This window comes from Chroicocephalus ridibundus, chromosome 3 (genome assembly GCF_963924245.1).
Source record: "Chroicocephalus ridibundus chromosome 3, bChrRid1.1, whole genome shotgun sequence".
Classification (NCBI taxonomy): Eukaryota; Metazoa; Chordata; class Aves; order Charadriiformes; family Laridae; genus Chroicocephalus; species Chroicocephalus ridibundus.
Window position 1 is genome coordinate 90,328,585 of NC_086286.1, and position 26,075 is coordinate 90,354,659.

At 43.1% G+C, this 26,075-nt stretch overlaps 1 protein-coding gene across 1 annotated transcript; it reads left to right on the forward strand.

The window, feature by feature from the left end:
* Positions 1-1,553: 1,553 nt before the first annotated feature.
* On the forward strand, positions 1,554-25,216 carry TBX18 (T-box transcription factor 18). Its single transcript, XM_063330055.1, has 8 exons — positions 1,554-1,977; positions 2,308-2,485; positions 4,009-4,110; positions 7,010-7,181; positions 13,707-13,874; positions 15,058-15,122; positions 18,785-18,879; positions 21,595-25,216. Exons 1-8 carry the CDS (start codon positions 1,689-1,691, stop codon positions 22,317-22,319), a joined length of 1,794 nt encoding a protein of 597 aa, XP_063186125.1. The 5' UTR covers positions 1,554-1,688; the 3' UTR covers positions 22,320-25,216.
* The last annotated feature ends 859 nt before the right edge of the window (positions 25,217-26,075 follow it).

Sequence of the window (26,075 nt, forward strand, 5' to 3'; positions counted from 1 at the left end):
TCCTTTTTAGATTACGATCAGAAATCTCAGCTGTGCCACTCGACGGCCCGAACAGGAGCTCCGAGGCTGTAACACAGACGACCCACGCTACGAATTTCTCTCTCTCTGTTGCCCGAAACAGCGAAGCGAAGCCGAGATCCTATGCCCCGAAACCATGAGATTTGCCCCGTGATTGTTTACAGAAGGAGGATTTCTATTCTGTTTCCTTCAGGGGAGCGTGTCGCCCCATTTAGTTCTGGAAAAAAAAAAAAAAAAAAAAAAGGAAAAAAATATCTCCCAACAAGGGAGGGTGGGTGGGGGAAGAAAATACACACACAAAAAATCTCGATAGTTTTTTCATTTCCCTGGGCATGCAAAGAAAATAATATCTGCGTCCAAATCTGTAACTTTTCATAGTTTTACTCACTGGAAAGATAGGAAAGGATTTTCCCCGTAACTATTCTGTGCACCTGAATATGATTATTATTATTAAAGTTGCTGCGGCTGGATGCATCCGTGTTCAAACACGGTTCGGTTTAATTCTCTTTTTATTGCAGCCCCAGCGCCTAATCGGTTGGGTTCAAAGGGGGCTACGGATGCTACGCCGAAGCCCCTCTGCAGCCCGTGCCTGGATAACAACGCGGTGCAACAGCTGAATAATAATAATAATAATAATAACAACAACAACCACCACCACCACCACCACCACCACCTAATCACTAACAGCGAAAAAGGCCACAACGTCATTTTTTTTTTAAAGTCCGAACGTTTTTCCCGAGCGAAACGCGGCTCCCCGGGCGGGCCCCCCCTTCCCTCTGCGTTTCGGGGGGAGCTGGGGCTCCCGACCAGCCTCGGGGGTGGGGTGGGGGGGATGTGGGGGTGCCTCATTAACGTTTATCGTGGGGTGCCTCTGCCGCCGGCCGGGTGACGCGGGGCTGTTTGTGCCCGGGCGCGGGGCGGCGGGGCCGGGGGCGGGATGGCGGTGCGGGACGGGGGTTCTGTTCCCGTCCCCCCCCGCCCCCGTCCCCGTGTCCCCCCCCCCGCCTCGCCCGGCCGCCGCGGCGGGGGCCCCCTGGTAGGGCGGTGGGGCCGGGGCCGGGGGGCGGCGCTGATTGGTCGTCGGGGCCGGGGCGGCAGGGCGGGGGCGGCGCTGATTGGTGGTGGGGCGCCCGAGGGCGGTCGTAGCCCCCGCCCCGCGGCTCCGCCCGGCCCCCGCCGCCGCAGTGACACTAATGAGCGAGTTCTTCCCACCGGTCTCCTGCCTGGAAGTGCTGACAGATCAAGGCAACAAATTTCAATTACAAGCCCTAATTTGTGTCCGCAGAGCGTTTGTTACCCATGTCAGTCCTGCCTGGCCCATCAGACGGGGCAGAACGTGGAGGAGGAGGAGGAGGAGGAGGAGGAGGGGGAGAGAAGGAGCGCATCTGCAAAAAGGAATAGATTTCTTTTTTTTTTTTTTCCCTCTTTAAAAAAAAAAAAACAACAACCCAACCCACCCCCCCCCAAAAAAAAAAAAAAAAAAAAAGACTTGGCTGATAACTCGGATTTAAAAAGAAAGGCGAGGAAAAGCCCCAGCCCCTTGCCGGCGCGGTCGGGAGGACGGGAGGGCGGCGGGCCGGGCGCGGGTGCCGGCGGCCGCGGCGCGCCTGGATGCGCGGGCTGTAGCGGAGTGAGGCGGGGGGGGGGGGAGTGGTGGGGGGTGTGCGGGCATGGCCGACAAGCGGCGGTCCTCGCCCGGCACCACCATGAGCCTGAAGGCTCACGCCTTCTCCGTGGAGGCTCTCATCGGGGCCGAGAAGCAGCAACAGCAGCAGCAGCAGCAGCCGCCGCCGCCTCCGCGGCAACCCAAGCGGCGGAAGCTGGGCGGCGAAGACGAAGCGGCGGAGGACGAAGGGGGCAGCGGCTGCTGCTCCAAGAGCTCCCCCCCCGCCACCGCCACCGCCACCGGTAGGACCTGCGGCGACATGGAGCTGGGCTGCGCCTCCCGCGCCCCCGCCGGTGAGTGCCACCCCGCGACCCGCCGCCTCTTGCCGCCGGTTCCCTCCTTCCTCCTTATCCCTTCTGTCTTTCCATCCTCGCATGGGCATCCCCCCGCCCCGCCATCGCCGGCAGCCGCGGCGCGGAGCGGGGCGGCTGCCGGCAGAGCATCATCTTGGAGGAGGGGTGTTGTTTCCGAGGATGAGGAGGGGGAAGCACCCCTCGGTTCAAACCCACACCGGGTCGGTGGGGTCCGGTTGGGGTCGAGGGACACCCCCCCCGCCTCCTCCGGTTCGGAGCTCCGCGGTGCCCCGGTCCCCTCTGGCTTCCTCTGCCGGTCTCTCTCCGCAGGCGGCTGCGAGGAGGATGGTTTCCCGGCGGCTTCCCCTCCCGCTTCCCCCGGCGGTTCCCCGAAAAATTCGAGGCCCGGCTCGCCGCTACCCACGCCGCGGGTGGACCTGCAAGGAGCCGAGCTGTGGAAGCGCTTCCACGAGATCGGCACCGAGATGATCATCACCAAAGCGGGAAGGTAACGGGCACCGGCGGGGGCCGCCACCCGGGATCTGTCCCCGGGCGGGCGGGCACATCAAAAACCGGGGTTGGGGGGGGGGGGGGGGGTTGAAAAAAAACCCACCCAGATTTACGAGGCAGGTAGATGGCGATAATTTTTAGCTGGGCACGGGAGCGTGTGGGTTTCCTGTTCATTAGGGCGCGGGTCTGGAAGCGCCGTGTCCTTCGGAGGGGAAACTTTTCCCCTTTTCCCGTGGCTACACATGGTAAAAACCTGGGTAGTATAAAAGTATCCGAACTTATTAGAAATTACAAAAACATATTTTATTGGATCCATATGCTGCCTTCTACGTTTTCAGAGAGGCTTTATTAATGATTGAAATGCAGTCTTGAACAGCACAAAGCAACATTTGTCTTAAGAGAGTCCAGTCGGGGAATTTCTGTTTTATCTTACAGGTGCACTGAAATAAAAGGGAAAACTAGTTAACCGCAGTCAGGTTTACCCTCCTGCTTATTCAGAAATAACGGAGATGGGATTTTTCTTTCCAGTAACGGCTTTTAATTGATTTATATATATATATATATTAGAGCAGCAGCAAATACTGAATAAACTGGAATGGCTTGCAGGTTTATAAAATACAGAAAAGTACCTTTCATTAGCTTGCAGTCAGCTCGTCACTAGAAATTTGTAATTTTTTTTTTTGCTTCGAGAATGAACCTTCTTTATAAAAGGCATGCCAAACGTGAGCTATGAAATGCATTTTTTTATGTTAAAACCACCGCATCGGTTAATTACTCCTTTTTCTCTGCAGAAGCAGCTAAATTGTGAACGTATTTTTTTATTTTTTTTTTTTTAGAAATTACCTCGTAGATTCGTTTCTGCTTTCAATAAAGAAGTTTTACTATACCTTTCAAAAACAGAGTAGCTCTTGCACTTCACCTTTAGTAAGTTGCAGACAGGAAGTCCCGTCTCAATAAAGACCATATTGTTGGGTTACAGCATGGCACGTTGGCTTTTAGAACTGCATCCTCGCAGTGTTATAATTGTATCACCGTGGACTTAGCTTCCTAATTTGCTGCTACAGACATGAGACACCATTTGCTGCTGTCAGTTGCAACTCCAGTGGCAATTTGCATTTCTGTAAGTGTTGGTTTTCCTGGGTGGCGGTGGTCTTTGCGCATCTCCAGAAATACATTTCCAGATAGCATCTCAGACGGGCTTTAAGTGCGTGTCCTGCTAAAGTGAAGGCTCAAACCCAAATGATTTACTGTCTAACAATAAAGTCGAAATGATGTGGTAATAGCTGTACTCCCAAAGCGTATCCCAAAACATACGAAGCATTGTTCGAGTAAATGCACTTTAGAAATCTGTTTTGACGTATCGAACGGGCCATTTCATGGCTATGTAACTATAATCGTCCAAAAGGACTCTGTAGGCTAAAAGGAAGAACGAGAAAAATCCCACGAACCGGTTACTTTTCCTAAACAACCATTCCCGAGTCTGTTTCATATTAAAAATGACCTCTCTCTTTCCATGTTCAGGCGGATGTTTCCCGCAATGAGAGTGAAGATCTCAGGTTTAGACCCACATCAGCAGTATTATATTGCTATGGATATTGTGCCAGTGGATAACAAAAGATACAGGTATGGTGACTTTAAGGCAAAAAACATACGATGCAAGCCATAGGGAGCTTGGCTATTGGAAGAAAACATTAACACTATATAAATTAGCCGAGGGTCGTGTTTAACTCTCCTTCGGATTCCCATTTTCATCCCAGTGCATTTGAAAAAACACAAATTGTGCCAAGTATGCAAAACCAACTAAAGTTTCTCTTGAAGCTCTTTATACATTTGCCTGATGTTGTCTATGTAGTGTGAGCAGATGCTCGGGTTTTGGCTTTCAGAGAGCGCAGTTCTAGTGCGGTCAGGAAATCTTGGCATATTTTATTGCTCATCATGTAGGTGGGAATTATTTCCTATTAACAAATATGAAAATGCACATTTTTCTAGTGCTAAATGGCATTCACATTTATTAATAACTTTATTAGCACTGATGTCTAGCTTCAAATTTATTATATCATTTAATTTAAAAGCTGTTTATCACTTAGATATTTGGTTGCTTGGATTCACAAAGGGTAATGTTTCTAATTTCTGCTTTTTAAAGAATTGATGGCATTATTTTCTGAAGAATAATGTGAGGAACAAAAGTAGTTCTTTGAACATTTGTAAGTAAGAACTATGTGCTGAAAGTCTTGCTGTTTGGAGGGCAGTTGTGTTTCGAAGGATAAAGTTGGACTCTGCTGAAAACCCCTGGTCCTGTAGAAATGTTTGCAGGAGTTATTATTGTGAGTTGTGGGCTTTTTGTAGCTCTTGCTTTACAGATGCGATCCCATGCTCCGTCCTAGCCAGGAGGAGCCTGGCCAAGTAGTTCAGTGGAGGCAGGATCAGGTCCTTACCAATTGCTGGTTTGATTGTTTCAACCCTGTACTTAGCCTAATGTAGGGAAAACCGCTGCAGATTTAATTGTAGAACTAGGAATATTTCAGGCTAAGACCAAAAGGTTGGTTCTGCAGGAATGCTGCCTTGTTTCCTAAGCAAACACTGCCCTGTGTTTTTTGCATGTCCTTACCTCATTGGCTGCGATTTTGTCCTTTTCTTGTGCGGTGCATAAGACATTTCTCAGGACCATTTTAGATTTCGTGTTTTTCAACCAGGTGCAGATACCAGAGCTGAGGATGTGCAGTACATACAGTTAGAGGAGGCATTTCTGACTGTGTCGTAGAGAAAAAATGCTTTTTTTTCTTTGGCCCAGTGCAGTGCAGCTCAAATGAAAGCCCTTTTCTTGCTTTGTGTTGCATGTGTGCATTACTTGGCAATCTGAGCATATCATTCCTGGAAGGTCTGAGCAATTCCTTAACTCATACAAAAAGGAAGGTAATTATTCCCAATTGAATAAGAATGTCAGTATTAAAAATTCAAAACAGTTATATTGCATATGAGTTGTTTAAACCTCATTTCATTTAAAATAAATACAGTCATAATGAGCTGCACTGTCTGCCCAGCGTGATACGTGGTGCCCAGATAACTGAAGGAACTTAACAGAAGTTAAGTATGAAGGGCAGTATTTTCCTAGTTGGCAAACTAAAATGTCTGTAACCGTGTACTAGCACCATGCCTTTAACCTTCCCGCTGAATATGAGTGTTTCACATGTTTCCCTTGATTCCTCTTTTCATTCTTTGCTGTGCAATCTATGATTTTTTTCTTTTATTGCTGACTGTTATTTTAACTTTGTCTGTTCATGTGGCTTTACAAACTGTCTTGTAGATCTTTAGATTTGAAAGATACAACAGCAGTCACATATGGAGCCTAGTCTTTAGCTGTCAGGGAAGACGGCAAAGCTAAATGGAAATGAAGAAAATTACAGCTAGGTCTAGGTTTCTGGCAAAATTGGACCCTGCTGTAAATATTTGGAAGTGTTTACATGAAACTGTTGCTCAAAATATTTTCTGCGTCTTTATGACTTTAGTTACTTTTGTAGGGAAAGCATGTATTTAGTATAAACCATCAAATATAAAATAAATGAAAAATGTTACAACAGCTGACTGTGTGATCTGGGGCTGAGAATTTGTCACCAGGAGAGAGTTTCATCTCCACTCCAGATCTTAGTTTTACAGCTTGATATGAATTGTACGGAGCGGTGCGTGTATTGGATCATTTTGTTTTCATTTCCAGTTATGTCGTTCGTCTTTTTCTAATAAGGAACTGAATTGTACAAACAAATGATTTGATAAGGTTTTTCTTGTTTTTATTAAAAAGTATAGCTGAATTACTGGAATTTCACTGTACTTGGAAAAAAACGCCTTGAAGTTTTTAATTGGTGCTTTTAAAATTGCCCTGTGAGGTGTCTGCCTTCAAAATAAGTTTTCTACCAAAGCAGGCACTATTTTTATTAGAAAATGACTTTGTCAGCATTGGCCTATCAAATGAAATATGGGCTGTGTTTTTTCATTTTTAAGCCTTTCTGCAATACTATTCCAGAAAATTAATATGGTCTTGCAGAAATACCAAGAGCATAGTCTGACATAGTTTCATTATTTTTCCCAATCATAACGTTCTTTCCCTTCAATAGCTTTATTTATAGACTCTTATATTAGACTCAACATGTTAAACCTTCCAAATATGGAATTACTACTCGATTTGATAAATGAGGGACTAGATTCTTCCCTGCTTGCTGATGCCTATTCAGAGCGGAGCTGTAGCAATCAATGAACTGACACCAGCTTAAAGCTCAGTGTGGAGCCCGGTGTTAAGGCTGTTCCTGATTTTAAGATGACTAAGGTCAGAGCAGAGCCTTACTTTTGCAGATACCAGAACTATGTTTTGAAATTAAAAAAACTCCACTTTTATTTATTGTCCTTTCAGGTTTTGTTAATTGGTGGGTTCTTGCTATAGGTATGGGCCCTAATTTATTAATACTGAATGGGTCTGATTGATAAATTATTTTGTGTTTTGTGGCTATAGGTATTTGTTATCTTTTTACAGGTATGTTTATCATAGCTCCAAGTGGATGGTGGCTGGTAATGCCGACTCCCCGGTGCCACCTCGGGTTTATATTCACCCCGATTCACCCGCCTCTGGGGAGACGTGGATGAGACAAGTGATCAGCTTCGACAAACTGAAGCTTACCAATAACGAGCTGGACGATCAAGGGCATGTGAGTACTCGCTCTTCTGCAGGACTATATGTAGGCACATTGCTCAGCCCTGGAAGACTCTGACGTACAGCTTCAGGGTGCCAGAAATAGGCTTGACTTTTCAAAGCTGTTTTGGAACTTTACCGTCCAGATCTGAAATCTGCTTACTTTCTGCTCCGATAATTAACTGCTTATTAGAGCCTGCTGTTTTACTCCCCCCTCAAAAACAGAACTCCTTCTGCAAAGTTAGACTTTACAAGGCTAAATTGCCTAATACGAAGGGGCAGAATTGCTCTCATGTTTTCCCACCGAGTGTGTTACTCGCAACTTCTGCTCCGATCAAAAAGGACGCTTAAATTCACAAGCGGCCAGAAGAAACATTAATAGTGTGTAATAACTTCATGTGAATAAAAATACACTTAACTATTTTCTTAACCTAAACATTTGTGTGAAATCCCATGAGGTGTTAATAATTGCAGTCAAAAACGAACAACATGGGAGCTGGGTTTGCTCCGATAATGATTTATTACATACCTTATGAAGCAAGACCCTTTCACAGCTGAGGCTCATTACTTCTGAAAAAACTGGCGAAGACGTATGCAGTATGAGTGTTCTGTTTGCAAGGTCTAAATTGTTTAGTTATGACATTATCTAATGTGACAAAATGTGTTATGTTAATATTTCCTTTTCTCTTCAAAACTGTTGAAACATGACAGATGTAAGCCAGTATCTTTCCAGCAATCCCTAAAATAGTTTTACTTGACACCTTAGGAAATAATTAAAAAATTAGAATTGTTTTTAGTCAGGGTGAAGTCTTTAGTTTTGCAGAATCCCATAATAAATGGCAAATGTTGGCTTCCTTTCAGAAGGAGCATCGAGTTCCAAGTGGTAGAGTTTTAAGATATTGGAGGCAAGTTTTGAGACAGGATGTGGATTCCATTGTCCTTAGTGTAGCCCGATTTATTAACCAGGATACTTTCTCCTTCACGGAAGGGAGTGAAAGAAAACGTACCTGGCACAGAGAACAAAGATACTACATGCATCTTTCAGTATAGTTGTAACTCTGTGACATTAGGCCAGGTATTTTGCCAATACGTAGTCCAAGTTTAAGCATGAGATTTTTTTTCCTCCATTTGTGTTTGCAAAGGAGATTAACGCGAGACTGTGGTCAAATGGTGCAGGAGCTACAAATTTCATGTTACAGAGGCAAAAAAAGCTTCCCTTTCCTCTAACGCTCTTCATAATTTTATTGTGCTTTTCCTTAAAAAGAATATGGGGATATTAACATCTCTTAAGTTAGCAGTGCTTTTCTTTTGGTTTGTAAGAAAGACTTTTGACATTGCTTCTTTCCAGAATTACAGTTGTGGGGTCTCATTTGGCGGTGTCCATCTGAGTTAAGGTTAGCACACTCAGTTCCCTTAGTTTTCCTAGCGTTTGTGTGTTTGTGACTCTTCTTGAGTGGGAGCTGCTTTCTCTGGGTCCTGACTCTGTTGTAAGGGCTTAAAAAAGTGAAGCGGATGCGAATGGGTAAAATGTCACTTTTCCAAGGCCGAGCGGGCAGGCCGGCTGGATTTTGTACTCACTCATTTCGGAGGGGCGATACGTGGGTACCATGGTCCACCCATGCACTTTGCAGTCGCAAACTGTGATAAAATCTTGGCTATGTAGAGAATTGTATTACTGTATTTTTTCCATCCCAGATCTTAGCTTTGTTTTTATTCTGAACTGAAACCTGTGTAGCGTACACAGCACACCATTATTCATAATGTTGGGGAGATATAAATTTTCTGGTCTTTAGTTAAGTGTTTCGATTTGGAAGCTAGTGAAGCGAAGCCCTAGTACAGCTATTTGAGACACATTGAACTGATTCAGAGTTACGGCAGCGCCCCTCCTCCCCAAAATGGAAATTTAAGTATTAAAATAAAAGGACAAAAGAAGGATGACTGTAAAATAATTTCATATTTCTCAAATCTGGGAAATTGCAAACATGTCATTCATAATTACCAGAAAAGGCAAAAGCAGAAAGCAGAAAAGTGTCTCTTCCAATGGGTACATTTTTTCTTTTAAAGCTATGGTAGTGTGGAATGCTGTATTGAAAAAGCTATGTAGCCTCTGAATGCCTCCAGCAATAATGGAAAACGAATAATCATATTTTGTGATGAATATAAAAAACAATTGTTTCTCATAAGCAGGAAGGAACCATTTTTCTCAAGAGGGTACCAGGGGAGGGATGGGGGATTAGAAGAGCTAGGGGTCAAGGCTGCACTGTCCCTCGAATATTTGTTTTTACATCGAGTGTTCTGACTCTCCCACCCTTCTATGGGAGATGGGGTATACTTTAGATTATTGGAAAGTTGGGGGTTTTTTCCCCTCTTGCTTAGCCAGAATGGCTCAGAGAAACCTCAGTGAGGTCTCTACACCCTGCCATCATTCCTCCAGTAGTCCGAGCAGTGTTGGCCTTTAGCTGTTGTTCTTGGGGTGTGCTTTCCATGCTGTCTGGTTCTGGGGCTTTAATCCTTGTCAAAATTGTTCCTTTATTCTAACCGCGCGCCTCAGAGGTATCAGCTTTTGCAGGGTTTTTGTGTTAAAATCCTAGAGAAAGGTTTTGATCTTGTGGGTGTTGAGGTAGGGAGCTAACACGAGATCGACCCAAGGCCCTTGTACCTATTCCAGAGTATTACCTCTCCGAAGCAGTGAAAGAATTGACCCACGTCCATGGGAATGGGGACGGGATTTGCAAACAGACACTCAGGTAGTGTTCCTGTGCAGTATTTATGTTGTAGTAGTAGTTCATGGCAGCCAGCTCCCCTCGCGTTGCGTTGGCCTGGGATTAGCTTCTTGTGAAAGGAGATCAGCCATCTCTAAGACAACTCGCTTCGCTGCTCAAACGCTTTCCGGGCTCCGCGTTGCCTGCTGCTATGTTCATCAGTATTCTGAGTGGGAGTTTGTGACGATGGAATTTTATAGCGCTGTTCTGCGGAGAGATTTCGAAGCGCATCTGCACGTAGGACGCTCTCTGATACAGGGGTTCCACTTGCAGGCTGAGGAGATCAAGCAAAATTTGTAAGAGTATTTTTGCCTTGCGTATTTTTGACCTCCAAAGGGAGTCTCAGGGTGAACTCCCTACTTCGGAAAGACTGTGTGCTTATAGAGGCATTACGGCCCAATGGCACCGTTTCGACACATACTGTGGCATTTGTATCTTTCATCTGTGCTGTGATGGCAAGGAAAAGTAAACCTGCATTTTGCTGTTGACGCTGAGGAGTGCGTGTTCTGGGCGCTCTTTGTTAATGCCCCTCATCCCTCTCTCATCTGTGGAGTAAGTGCTGCATTGTCAAAGCAGTCTCTCCCTCCGGCTGGTTAGAGCTGGCTGATTTTTCTGTGTTGATGCAGTTTTTAATCTGAATTTCAGTAGAGGGGGAAAAGTCAATATTTTTGATGCTATTTTCCATGCTTTTCAACTGAGTATTTTTTGATGCAGAGAAACATCTTTTAACTTTTAGTGAAAATGAGGCTGTTAGCGTGTTAATTGTTCCTTGGTGGTTGGTATTTTTTTATTTTTTTTTGACCATTTGAAAGCGGGGTGAGGCTGGAAGCAGAGGCGGACTGTTACTCTGCCCAGACTTGGCTCCAAGTAGCAAGCTCTGCTTACAGTCAATGGGTAGTTATACGTTCTTGTGACAATGAAAAGCTGGGAAACATCAGCATTTGCACTTGCAGTTTTTGTCTTTGTGGAGAGGGAATCCATGCTCCTTGGCCCCACACGCTTCCCTGACTGCAGAAAGCCTGAATACATGGGCTTTGCAGGGAGGAACAAAGGAGGATTTTTGGTGAAAACAGCAGCAAGGTGAGCACCCATCAGGGTGGAGAGGTGGCTGTGGAATCTGCGCACCGCCGAGTTGCCGGGGGATCGGCATCTCCCCCAGGAAAGAGGACAGGGCTCTCGCTTGTGCTGGCTGTGATGGCTGTGCTACGGCGGTGCCCGAGCCCAGGGTCAGCTCTGAGGCCTCATCACGGCAGCATCTCTCAAAAGCTGTATTGCGAAGGTAATCCCGAAGGTAATCCCAGTTTTGTGTCTGAGGGTGCCTTGGCCGCTTTTGCTCTCCCAGCCGTGCCCTGCTGCCTACCTGTGGGCTCCCTGCTGCGGCGTCTCCTGTCTGATAATGATTTCTTGACAGCTTGCAGGGGCCAAAGCGTAATTTTACATCTGGCGGGAGAGGTTTATTCCTCCCCAGAGTGTTTTTTTTTGTCGAGCCCCGTGAGGGATTTGTAGAGAGAAGCAGGCTTTTCAACTGTGGGTTGAAAGCAATGCCAGTTCGTGCTTGGCATTTGGTGGGGTTTGTTCTGGTTGGGGTTTTTTTATTGTTGGCTTTTCGGGGTACGAAGGGAAAGTTGCTGGTTCTGCAGATAAACTGTTAGATCCCATTTGCGCCGTTGAATATGCAAGCAATGTGAAATGAAAAGCAGGAGTCTCCTTTTCCTTAGCTTTTTTAACACGGTAAGTCTAGGCGATGATTAGAATAATAGGCCTACGTGGTTTTCAGAGTGGCCATTGCATCTCCCTCTCCTTTTATGTCCTGTGTACATAGTGTTGTTCTTCAATTCACCAGGGCTCTGCTGTTACGTATTATTACGTATTATTTATTCAAAATTCAGAGTCCTGGTCATTAACAGAGTTCCTATTGTACAAGGCATGGTACAAAATCAAGAGAAAAAAAAACGTCCTGCTATGGATTCGCTAATTGTCTGACAGTATGTCAGAGTCGGAAATTTCAGTATAGCAGAGAGCCGAGCCAGGTTGCTCTTAAGCGATGACAAGGATCGGTTTAGCTGCAAGAGCCACCCGGGTAAGGAGTGGGAGATGGTCATCTCCACGCTGCTGTGGCTTCACTTGTCCTGACACATGAGAGCAGAGCTGTTCGTGGCTGCCTGGGTTATCATTGCGTACGGTCAAATCCGCCGTGTAGGCAAGTGGGTAGTTTGCATGGCAGAGCTGGTGGGGTGAAGTGATCGGGGTGGGAGCGGAACGTGGTACGCTCAGTGGCACCCAGGCAAACGACAAGGCACCAAATAGCGATGGGTTTCATCAGTGGAACAGAGCTTTCCTTGATCATTTTTCTTCTCTTGCACCAGTATCTCCCCCGGTTATCACTGGGTGTTCACGGGAAGACAGGGTCAGGAATGTGCTGTCCTCTCTGCATTTTCATTTTGTAGATCTTTGCCAGCGGAGAACTGAAAGGAGTGTTGTAAAAGAGAATACACATTTGCATGATAAAAATCTTGCTCTGTGCAAGATTTCAGAAACCGGGAAAAGGCTTCATATGAGGACATCCATAGGACACTCCCTCAGCAAATTAATTGGAGCCTGTGATGTCATTGTCAAAACCTTACTTACAGGCTGATAAACCCCCTGATTATCCAGAATCTTGGCTTATCCAAAATGGGGTCATGTCATCTGGCCAGGACCAAGTGTATTGAACTAGCCAAACTCCAGTTTATCCAAATTAATGTAATGTCCTCTGTGTCATTTGGATGAATGAACTTCCACGGTGTCTGGCATAGGGGCTCCGTCGAGTGCCTCAGCGCATACACGGTCTGAGGCTACTCAAGGAGCAGGAAATTAAAAAGCTTCCCCTGAATGTTGGTTAGGGGTTCCACAGGCCAATAGGCATAGGACTATTTATTTATTGAGTTACTAATTTATTAGGCATTCCAACAATAATAGCTGAGCTTCCAATTATTTTTTTTTCTTGAAGTCTTCTGTTTTAGTAGTGGTTAGCTGAAGTGGTGTAAAATGGAGGAAAAAAATCAGTATTTTAAATCTTCTCTAAAATTTGGGAACTATATGAAGAGGTATTTTTTGTGTTTAATTTCATGCACTATGAGTTCATATACTTCTCATTTATCCTTTATTCTTAATTGAGCTTTTGTATGCTGGGAAGGGTTTGTGTATTGGTTGTATTGTGTGGATATGTATTATAAATCTAGGGTTATTAAAACTTTAGAGTTTTGGATCTTAGTATTATTTTACTTTTAAGTTTTTGCTCCTTCAGAGTGTGAGAGTCTCAGCTTGTATTCAAAACAAGATATGTTTCCAGCCTTTGGGATATCAGGAAGAAAATTGCTCCGAGCATATTCTGGAGGTTCCAAAAACAAAAGGCAAATGCTGTTGATGTTAATCCCGTCAGATCAAATCCAGGCTCCAGTGGAAAATAGGGACAAACGTTTCCTAATTCCAGTGGGAGCAGGGCTTCATCCCTGATTTTTTTTGTAATTTTTTTTTTTTTGAGCCATTCTCAATTGAGCTAGTCTCTGAATTTGGAGCTCCCGAGTCATAATTTTTAAATGCTTAGGGTTGGCAATAACATAAATGCACAGGGATTAGACTACTGTAATAAGAACCTTCAGAGGTTAAAGAAAACATTTGATTTCCAGTAAGTGGCATGGTAAACACATACCATAGTCTGTTCCAAAAAGCTATTAGTCCTGAAACAGCAGTGTGTCCTTTCTAATAAATGTTGTCTTTTGCCTTTCATGACTGCATAGATTATCCTTCACTCTATGCATAAATACCAGCCTCGTGTCCACGTCATCCGAAAAGACTGTGGAGATGATCTGTCCCCGGTCAAGCCCATCCCTTCAGGAGAAGGGGTGAAAGCCTTCTCCTTTCCAGAGACAGTTTTCACTACTGTCACAGCGTACCAAAATCAACAGGTAACGTCGGCTTTCTGCTTAGCACTTTAGGGGTTCTGCAGAGTGGACAGGGAAGGAAGAGATTGGAGAAAAGCGAATGCTTTTATTACACCACTTATTAAAAAGCGTTGCCTAAACCCTTTTCATATGACAAATAGCTTTTACTAATAGTATTACAGCAGTGCCTGGAGGCTATAGCTGAGACTTCAGGCCATGTGGGCTAGACACTGCATGTAAAAAGTCATTCTTATTATGGAGATCACACAGTCTAATTAGCATAATTAATGATGTCTTAATTATAAATACAGCATTGAAGCACAAGGCAAAGAGCAGTCTAATTTTTAAAGGTGTTTTTGTACATTTAAGTATACATACATGTCTGTATAGAATTTTTAAAGCATTTTTGGTACTGACTCCAAGTATTTCAAGACTCCCAGGACCTTAACAGAGAAGCTGGGATCTGAAAAAAGTTGGAGTCGTTTTCATTAACTGCATTCAATGTATATTATTAACTACAGTTTGTCTGGATCCACACAGATCCAAAGTCAAAAGTAAACTGCAGGTTGCATGACTCCAGTGTTTGGCTCTTACTACTATTTGTTTAAGTATTAAACATAGAGACACCATAGTTAATGCTGTGACATTTTATTAATTACATGTAAGTTATTGCAGCTATATTTTGGGAAATTATATATGCCTTGCTATCTTTACAAAGAGAAGAGCAGGAGAGGCATGTAAATACTGAAATGTAATTATTTGGTGTCTACCACATTTATTTAAATAAACTACAAGCATTCGGATGCGTGTGTGTGCTGGTTTTTTTTATGGAGGATAATAGCCTAGGGATAATCTCTCTTTTCACATTTCCTTCTTGACCCGTACAGAAATAAAATTTAATTTAAATTTTATTGCAGTTAGGCAGTATACTCTCTTAGGTGAAGAATGACATTTGCCAGAAGATTTTTCTCAAGAATTCCAACCTGCCATTTGGTAGCATTAAATACCTATTAGCTTCTCTGGGGATTTGCAAAAATAATGATTAGAAGGCTAGCCCTTATTTTGCTGTGTTTCAGGACAACCATCTTAAACCATGCAAACATGAAGATGTTTCTACTCCACTGTTGGCTTAATTCTGTCAGGATAGTCATTTTTGGTGTTACTCAGCTGAATTTGCATGTAATAATTTCTTTAATTGTCTTCACAGATAACTCGTCTGAAGATTGATAGGAATCCATTCGCCAAAGGGTTTAGAGATTCGGGACGTAACAGGTAGGTGTTGGGGAAGGAGGTGGGCTTGTTACTGCTGACAGAATTGGTTTGTGAAGGCTGGTAGAGGGGAATGGCTGTATTTACAGACAAATTAGTCTGGGGACTTAGATTCCCTGAGGGAGCACTTAGATTTCCCAGTAATGTTCTCGGTGATGGGCTCCCGTTCCTGCTCCTCTGACCATCGCGGTCAAGAACAGGTTGGCACATGGCTTGACTCGTGTCCTCAAGTTTCCTTTCGGTGGAAGCGGCGGCATACCACGAAGGCTGCAAATGCCATTAATGCATACTCAGGTGTGTGATTTCAGGCTGCTTCTGCTTCTGAAATCTCCTCTTTCTTCTGGCTGGAGACACAAATTGCAGATAGTGGTGTCAAACTGTAAGCCCAGGCTTTCTTGCCCATAAGTGGCATTTAGTATGGATGAACGGCTTGTTGTTTTTACTTAAAGGGAGAGAAACTAAGTCGCCTCTTGCAGTAACCTTGTGTTTAGTACACTTGCCTAGGAGGTGGGAGACCTGTGTTCAAGCGTCTCTTTAGCCTAAGGAGTTTTAAATCCACTTCCTAGGTGAATACTTTTGCTATTATGCTATAGTTGACCTTGAAATGAGCTTGGTTTCCACCTCCTCTGTTGCAGTTGGGCTGATTAATTGCTTGTTCTCTCTTGATCCATGAATCTTTCAAAATAGCAATGGGGAATCTGAGTAGTGCAAAGTGGAGACTTGGGTCTAGTCCCTGCTGCCAGTACTGATGAGGTATTTTATCCAAAGACAGTTTAATGCAAAATACTTAAGCCTGTTATGAATTGTATGTTAAACCATTTCAGCTAAAAAAAGCAGCATTTAATTGTGGTGCATAGTATACATCAGTTCCAGTGACCACATTGCGTTTGGTGTCTACAGCTGCTATATTTATGACAGCCTTGCAGAGAAGGCAGCAGACTGTGCTGGTAGGAATGCTCAGAGAGTATCTTCTGGTAGCTGCTTTATTAAGCTTCTCTTTTAGCGGAGGCCACAGCAGTAAAGCCTGTTCTGTGCTTCCACCTGAGTCACATAAACGTTAAACCTGGACAGCAAACGAGAGCAGTTTTTAGAAGACGAACAGTTATGGCAGGGGTGGGGGTAGTGTAAAGATTCACAGGAATTCACTGTTAAGTATCTTTTCAGTTTGCACTCTGCATTTGCTGCTCTCTAAGATTTTTGTCTTCTAGCAAAAAACAATTGGCCACGCTCCGTCCTGGGGCCTGGAAGGGATGCCCCAGGCACCCGCATAAATAGAGTTTTGTCCTCATTTAAGTGAACAGTAACTTCCAGGTAACTGCAGTGACTGAAGAAAGAAAACATGCCGTATGTACTTGGGGAAGGAAAAAGTTGCCATACGTGCCCTGATTGACAGCTCTCCGTAGGCAGTGTCTCTGCTATGCATTATTTTGCAGAGCTATAAAATAAGTTCTAAAGAGAGAAGTGTGAAACCCTGACTCCTCTGAAATTTCTGCATTTAAGTGAGGTTTGAATTTCTTCCGTAATGTTCTATGAAACAAGGAAAGATGACCTTCAAATGAGAGAGGAAAGAATTGTTCGCAAACCATTTTCAAACTGGATTTAACGTGGCGGGACAGACCTGGTATTATCCGAGGTGCAGCAAGAGAACTGCAAATCCAGTTGTAGGACTGGGGCTATTCAGAGTGGTTTTTTGGTTTGTCCGCTAGGAATAAGTTTGGTTCGGGCATTGGAAAAAAAGCAGGATATTTGACTTGAAAGACAGTTGTACTTTACAGAAATGGATTGGAGGCCAGTCCTGTAGGAAGGGCCAGCCTCTGAATAAATGTTTTGGAACTGGCTTTAGATGAGGTCTGAATGCTTTTATTGTAGTGTTTCTCCTTACAGAAGTGACTCTGCAAACTCTTGTCCATTGTAATTCGATGTCGGTTTACTGAAGTCAGTATTGCTGTTTTCTTTGATAGGCTCTGTGGTACTGAATAAGTGTGTTTGGGAATGCACTTCAGATTTTAGTTGTCAAGGAAAATTTCCTTTTTTAATTTAAATTGCCAGTCTACTCATTTGATTATTATTTTATTATTATTATTATTTTATTATATTATTATTATTATTTTACGCTGTTACTGGACATTGAAAGGGAATGTTAAGATTGGGTTATCTTTATTTTTCTAGCCCGTGTACTTCTAAGCTAGGCGTTATATTCTGCAACAAACTGTAAAAAAAAATAAAATAATACTGTGGAAGCATTATATCCAACTTTTCATTATTGTTTTAATAATTGCAGCTATCTTACTATGCACTGCTGCATGCAGTAATTCTGTTTAATTAAAAATATTCCCTTTCAGGTCACTCCTGTTCAGTCCCACAGGCTATTTTACAGAAGTCAGTAGCTTCACCTTTTAAAAGCATTCCCTGTGCATTTGCAAAGTGCAACAGAATTTATGTGCTGAGAATAGTTTCATTCTTCAGTTAGGCCTTAAGTTTGACCCTATAAAAACTTTTACTCAGGAAAGGACCAGAATTTCTCCCTTTAAATACTTCAGGAAAAACATAACTGTTTTGTTAAATAAACTTGGCCATTTGATAGCGTAAATTAGGGTGGTGATAAAATGTGGAAATTGTTCGAAGGCATCTTGTATAAATTATCGCCTTGGCTACACTCCTCCAGGAGGTGGCTTTTATCTCCACTTTAACTAGAAATGAAAATTCACCATTACTGCACAAAATGAAGGCTATCTTTTTAGTCCAGGTTCAGCTAATAAATGCTTTATAACTGTTTCCTGAAATACATTTGTGATCCTGCTAGAAATGCAGTGGGGAAGAAGCAGTATCAGAACATGTTGGTAGCTTCAGATTGGGCTATTTGCATAATTCGAGTTTACAGAGTGCTGCTGCTCAGAGGCAAGCACTTGTATTTGGTGCATGCCTGATGCTGACACTTAACAGGCCTTTGGGGCCCAGCAGCCAAAAATAACAGCAAAATTATACCTCTGAGGTACATTATTCATAAAATGCTGCCGGAAAACAAATGAGCCTTTACCTTCAGGAAATAGGGATTCTTCTAAATACCGTCTGTCATGATTGTCTGCCCGGTTACTTCTGTTTTGTCATGGCACTGTGTAAAGAAAATGACAGAATATTTTTAGTTTCTAAAGGCGTTTTGCTCAGCACGTAATAACCAAGAAACAACATGTCTTTATACATGCCTTGCTCATGTTGTAAACATGATTTTCCCACTCATGGTAATGACTGGGAATCCTATTTTAATAGAAGCTGTCAGTGGATCACCTTTGTTCTGGGCAGAAATAGGAGGTCATCCCTCTGGCAGTTAGAGCAGTTTCTATTACGGAAATGTTGTACTAGGAAAACATTTAACGTCTTTTTAGTCAAGTCCACCCCAGACCCCCAAACTCCAAAAAAGCCAAAACTGAAATAGACTGCCAGACTTGCGGAACTGGGAAACTCCTTGCACGCTGCCAGCCCAGTGACTGCAGATCACAGAGATCTCATGGGTGAGGATGCAAGGCTCTCTTCTAAACAGCAAAATCAACTTCAAAATAATCCTGAAATATTACTAATGTCTATATTTTTCTGAGGTAAAGTATCCAGAGAAATGTGAGAAAATACAGCTTTATCTCATGATGCCATGTTGGTTTTGTTCTAAACAGAATGGGACTGGAAGCTCTGGTAGAGTCATATGCCTTCTGGAGACCTTCATTGAGGACACTTACATTTGAAGATATACCTGGGATACCCAAACAAGGTAACCATCTTCTTTGTGTTCTTTCAAAACAAAAATACACAAAGATAAAGCTTCACCCATCATTCTTTACAAAAATCTAGGTGAGTGTGTCACTTGCAGAGGAAAAGCAACGAACCAACCCCAGTGCAGGCCATCACCTCTCATCAGAGTTATTCTGTTAGAAAATTAGTGCTGACTTCACCACTGTGGCAGTTATAAGGTTAGATCGTAAAGACAGATCAGATCTCATGTGGGAGAAGATGCCAGATTTAAGAATGGTATAACCTAGTGTTATACCATTAAGAATGGTATAACTTAGTGTTATGGCCTGGCAAGATACACAAGGCAGAGATCATTTATAGATGACTTCTGTTGTACACATCCACACTCCAATGTAGAAATTACTTGTGTATTTAAGAAAAGAAAATGGAATGAGAGAAGAAATGTCCGCTAAGTAATGAATCAATAGTGGCAAGCTTAATTGGGTTTCTGCCTGGGAAAGCCTCCTTGATTCCTAAGGATCTAAAAATTGTTCATTAAAAGTCCCAGCAAGCTTTATCTGCATCCTAGAACTTTAAAAAATGGACTTTCTCTCCATTTTGCTTTTTCCTGCTCCCCAGTCCATAACCTCTTGGCTCCCACTTTCACCATCATACAGGTAGTGCTGTGGGGGAGGGAGGGGTATTTAAATGGCCTGTTTCGACAGAGAGGGGTGTCTCAGTGCTTTTTTCTGAGTCTCTTTATTTCCAAAGCATCCCTCGGCATATAGAAAACCTCTCATCTGTTTCCCAACTAAATCAGACATCTTGCTCCTGATTCTTCACATTTCCTGCTTTCTTGTTAATATATTCCAGACTCATTAAGCATCTTCAGACCAAAAACCCAGAAAATAAGGAAATACACAGAAATAACTTTTATCAACTTCTCCTTAGCCCAGTCCTCTGAGAAATCTAGAGCATCGATGCCTGATGTGGGCAACTAAAAAGGAGTTTTTGTGCTGAGTCACACATATGTTGGATGAGGGCTTGCAAAGTTTTGGTTGGAGGATGGGAGTGGGAGATGGTCTTTATAGAAAAGGCTGGTAATGAGAAGCCAGGATCAGACCTGGAACAATTTGTCAGACTGCGTAAGACTGACTGTATATGTCACACTGTTTGAGAGAAGGGAAAGTGCTGCCATGAACTTCCCACTTCCTTTTCTCCTATTGCCTGAGGTTAAGTAGCTCGTTGATGCTCAGAGGATGGGATCTGGCATCCTTACATTCCTTCATCCTTCTGTCATCTATACCTTGGACAGTGGGGTAGTTTAGAGACTTGCTGAAAGACCCCATTAGAAATTATTCCTGATTGATAATGCTGGAAGTGCCCATCTTCAGATAGCGGAGGTGTTGATGTAGATTGGAAGCAAAATATGTATGCCTTACATCAGGATTTCTGGAATGTGGCAGTATCTCATGGTGCTTTGTGCCTGTTGTGGCCTGTCAACAGAGCAAGAAGAAGCAGGCAGAGTTCACTGATAATGTATTTTTCTTTTTACTAGCTCACCTATCATGAAAACCTGTTAACTTATTGACAGCGTCTATCTCTTTGCAGCATCACGCTGTTTGATAGTTAATGTGATTCACAAACAGAAGAATCTTCTGCATTAAGTGCCTTCTGCCTGGGAGACTTGGAAAGGGCCAAATTTATTCTATGCTCATTTTTTTCAGGGAGATATAATCTCTAAGAAAAGGAAGTGTTTCTTTCAGTCCTGAGAAAAGGCTTCATCTGTAGCAAGCAGCATGTTCTCAGGAGCGTTCAGCACTGGTATTTCCCATGTAAAAAGTTCTGATATCAGTAAATGAACAGTTTGTGAACCGTTTGCTGCAAACCTAAACCTCCACCTACCCATTCAAGAAATGAAGCAGACATGCTTTTTTGAGCATAGGAAGTTCCACCTAAATATGAGGAGGAACTTCTTTCCTTTGAGGGTGGCAGAGCACTGGAACAGGCTGCCCAGAGAGGTGGTGGAGTCTCCGTCTCTGGAGACATTCAAAACCCACCTGGACGCGCTCCTGTGCAGCCTGCTCTAGGTGACCCTGCTCTGGCAGGGGGGTTGGACTAGCTGATCTCCAGAGGTCCCTTCCAACCCTATGATTCTATGATGCACAGTACTCAGCCTACACTTTTCCTGAAGTTGTTCTGAAATTTTGTTCTCAAGTTTTTTGTAGTTGGAAGTTTTTGGTTCTGAAGTTATGAACTTTCCTGAAGCTGTTGAACTGTGGGACCCCCTATCATTTGAGCTAAGGAGCTGGTTCTTTAGCTGGTGCTCTGACAGTGAATCAGGCAGAGAGCGTTTGAAATGCACTCTGGTGTAGCCACAGCATTGACAATACAAAAATTAATAACTTTGAAGGAGGCTTCCTATGATGTGGTACTCGCCTGTCTACTTCTTAGCTGCCTTGCAGCTTGCTTTCTGTGTCAAATAGAGTAGTTAACCTTTTGGGCAGTAGCTCTAAGTATTGAGTGATGGGTGCAAAAGCATAACTTACGTTTTCTTTCTTGGACAGGGTGTTTCTTTAAAAAATACACGTGCCACACACGCACACACTCCCCTGCACATGTATGTACATGTCATTTTTTGAATTTGCATCATGTTTCGTGTCAAGGGTTATTATAAAAGACAAAGGTCTTGATCTGTCACCTAGGAGGTGAACCTTTCCCAACATGCTTCTTACACTGTAACATTCTCTTGCAGGAAATGCAGGTTCCTCTACTTTACTCCAGGGATCTGGCAGTGGAGTGCCATCTACCCACCCTCACCTTTTACCGGGTTCCCCTTGCTCATCTCCAGCCTTCCACCTCAGTCCCAACACTAGCCAGCTCTGTAGCCTTGCTCCAGCTGACTACACAGCTTGTGCCCGCTCAGGCTTGACCCTGAACAGATACAGCACTTCTTTGGCTGAAACCTACAACAGGCTCACAAACCAAACCAGTGAGACGTTTGCACCCCCGAGGACTCCCTCCTATGTCGGTGTGTCGAGTAGCACAACTGTGAATATGTCTATGAGTGGCAATGATGGGGATGCCTTCAGCTGCCCACAGACTGGCTTATCTATGCAGATTTCAGGGATGTCTCCACAGCTCCAGTACATCATGCCATCCCCATCCAGCAATGCCTTTACCACTAATCAAACCCACCAAGGCTCTTACAACACGTTTAGACTGCACAGTCCCTGTGCGCTCTATGGATATAACTTTTCCACATCCCCTAAACTGGCTGCCAGTCCTGAGAAAATCGTTTCTTCCCAAGGAAGTTTCTTGGGGTCCTCGCCAAGTGGAACCATGACGGATCGGCAGATGTTGCCCCCCGTGGAAGGAGTGCACTTACTTAGCAGCGGGGGGCAGCAGAATTTCTTTGACTCTAGGACCCTAGGAAGCTTAACACTCTCGTCTTCTCAAGTGTCTGCACATATGGTTTGATGAAGCCTTTAAGTAAAAGTACAGTATGTTTGGTGTCTACAATGTATTTCTTTTGGAATATGAAAGGACACTCGATGTAGCTTGTAAAGTGTGTGTATATATAATATGAGAGGAAGTTTCACTGAATTTTTGACTTGCTCGTGGCCAGATTATTCTCCTATTTTGAGTTACACGCAGTTTGTTGCGGCACAGACTGCTTTAGTTTTCTGGTATAATACACTTAGTTGTATAACACATTGGGACATATGCAACAAATTAAGTAAGACTTCCTCCCCTTTCCCCCTCCTCTCCTCTAACCCCTTTAAAGAATGAAATGACACTTGCAGTATTAAACAACACAAACAAGCCCACTTACATTTCCTACAGTATTAGTGAGTTTCTTTAAAACGTTCGTACAAAGATAAGCTGACGCACCAAAGGCATTTTACAAATTTCTTCTCTGTTATAAGGGATATGAAGGGTATTTGGACTTTTAAGTGTTAAGCATCAAGCATCCAGCCTAAAATAGAAGTTCAGCTAATGGATTATTTACAAAGTAAACGGAAAGATTAGTTTGCCTTCTCATGATATGCTGTTTTTAGCTTATCAATGGCACAGCATTCTTACTAGGATTTATTTTTTTTCAGCATTAGTCTAGATTTATGTTTAGGTATTTGAAGACAAATAACGCATATTCAAATTGTGGTGATAGGAGTAATTTAAACCAACAGCAGAAGGAGGGGCATTCCTTGGTACAGAATGAACTTTGAGGTGCTTCATTTCTGTCAAAGGAAGGGCTTGATGCATTTTTTTCCTCCATAAATATTGCCTATAAGACATTTACTGGACAGTAGGATATTCGAATGTATCTTTGTTTTTGTATTTTTACTTTTTTAAAGGAAAATGCAGGTTTGATTTAGGAAAAAAAAAAGTGAGCAGGATAAGAAATTTCACTATTGGTTTTACCCTTTTGTGTATGTGTTGTTTTTTGGGTTTGGTTTTTGTTGTTGGGTTTTGTTTTTTTTAATAAGGGCAAAAAGTCCTTCATCCTCAGTATCTCATAAATACATCGCCTGTAGCAATTAGGCAGATTACTCGGTTTGCCCACAAGTGCTGGAAGCAGAACTTTGTCATAGCTGCCTCCCTGTAACACGACCAAAATGGGACCAGGATTACAATAGGCAAAATTCCTTTAATAGTTTACTTTGAATGCTCCAGCATGACACCTACAGCCTATGTCCCCCCCTCCAGGGAGCCATCTGTCTTCCTCTTACTCCTTTCTCTCATGAGGTTATTGCTGCTCTGTCTCAGTCGGTTTTTGCCCTGGAATTGGAGAGTTTCCCTTCCTCCCCAGCTCTGGTTTTAACTGGTGCTTGTAAGATCACAGCCTGCTCCTGACCAGGCTTCTCCTGAGTGACAAGGACATGCAGAGACAGTCTGTCGTGGTGAAATTTCTGCTCTCGTCTGCACCTGCACAGCCCAGGTGTGCATCGGTCCTGCTGCGAAAGCTGCCTGTCAGCTGCCCGCCTGTCAGAGCTGAACCATGGAGGTTGTAGAACAGATTTTAATGCTTGAGAGAATGGGTCATCTTCAACAGTTCCTCCTTTATGTTGTGCAGATGATGTGAAGGCATTTTGAAGTGGGTACAAATGTAGTTGAAGCTGCTTCCCTGGTCAGCATTGAAGGAGAATAAGGCCTTTCAGATTTTTCTCTGTTAGATTTTTCGGTGAAGGTGGATTGTTGTGTTTCTCAAGAGTTCCTATGTCTTTTCTGGCAAACAGTGGGCTTAACTGCTCCCACTTCAAGACAAATTCCTTGCAGCTAGTGTTTCTTCAGAGGGTTGGAGATAATGCATGAAGAAACAGCCCTCTCACTATCTCTTCTTATTATTTGGGAATAGAAGAGAATCTACAGCAGTCTTTAAGCCCATGCCTGGAGAAGGGTTTGTTTCTATTAGTTACATATTTGTTTATGTTGAAGAACACACGTAGAAAGTTCTCATTCAAAGCTGCAAAGACAAGATGATGAGCCTGCAGTTGAGGAGATGTGGGTTTGCATCTTTGCTGCCACAAACTTTTAAGTGACCTTGGGCAATTCACTCAGCCTTTCTCTATCTATTTTTTTTTCTTCTGTAAAGTGCAATAATAGCACTTCTCTGCCTTACAGTAAATGCTGCCAGTACATTAAAGGTGAAGAAGATCATCTTTACATCTACTGCACTGTGGACAGTACATTACAGATGAACGGCTAGGTAGTGTTCATATATGAGGATAACAAAAAGCATTCGTGTACTTCAGGTCTGTCAGTAGTTTTGGTGTTGCAGTGTCCTTGTAGCAAAGACCTGCAATGCTAAAAACACTGTTCAAAAACCTCACACTAAGAATTTGTGAAATGGTTCTAAGATGGGTAGAAGATGGGCAAATTTTCAATCATGTAAATTGTCATAGCTCTGTTGGTTTAAATTGACAAGAAACTTGTGTATAGTAATTCCTGCTCTTAGCCAAAACTTTGAAATGTTGCAGTTGGACAAATCTTTAAATGGGAAGAATGACACAATTACTCTGTATCTGAAACAGCTTAAGGATAATTATCCATGTCATCTTAAGGGCTGTGACTAGGTAGAAATGTGGAAGAGCTAAATCATGCATGTTCCTACAAGAGGAAAAAAAAAGGTTGTGCACAGATGATCATGGAGGTGCTCCTGGCAAGAGTATGTACTTTATTGTCTGGGAATTTCTTAGAACTGGTCTCTTATTTTTCCTCAAATTATTCTTATCATATAACCACACAATATTGTTTGAAACATTTGTTCCTTAAAATTTGAATCATATTGTAAATACTTACCGGTGTGTCATTGTGAAAAGACTAGCTTTTTATCAATATAGTAAATGCTATATATGCATTATATCTATAATTATATATCTGTATTTTACAAAAATGCCACAGAAAATATATTAAAGTGTGTATTCAAACACTTTTTACTACATTTGGAAAATTGAGGGGCTTGGGCCTTTTTATTTTTCTCTCCAACTTCAGCAAGACCAAAGGAAGTGACTCTAAGGTAAGCTCTGAAATTCGAAGACTTAATACGACACACTGCAATGGTCCAACTAGTCCACAATTCTTACATGGTTCAGTTTAATCGTCTGCTGTTGAATGTCTCTGTTACTTGTACGCAGAGGTCATGACAGATGTTGGGTACAAGGAGATGCTGAGGCTGATAGCAGAGCTGTGAGGTTTTTACATGGGAAGAAGGGACTGAGCAGCTTGCTGGGCTCATTAGTCAGTGATGAATCCTTGCTGGTTCCTCATAGCCCAGCTCATCTCAGCTGCTGTGACCAGTTCAGCTTCCCCATATCAGCCAGATCTGGGAAGTTACTACCTCCCTGTGACCAGGTGCTTGAGCGGGAACTGGGTACCCTGCATACTTTCTCTCTGTGCTCTTACTTTGGTCATTCCCTCTCTGTTCTGTTTGTTCTAAATGCAAAAATCCATCGATTCCTAAGGCAGAATTTACAACGTATAATCAGCTGGGTATACTGTTACTCAGCAATGACCAACATTTCTCCCTCCAGAAACGCTGTTATGCATAGTGGCCTTATTTCCTATTGTATTGCAATAAATGATTCCATGTGATGTAGGGCACAGAGCCTGAAAATCTGATTACTTTAGAGACTAGGGTTTCATAGTCACTTAACACCAGCATTGTTGCAAATGACCAGAATTAGGGCAAGAGAAGTAGGCATGAAATGCTTGATCATAAATATCAGGCCTCGA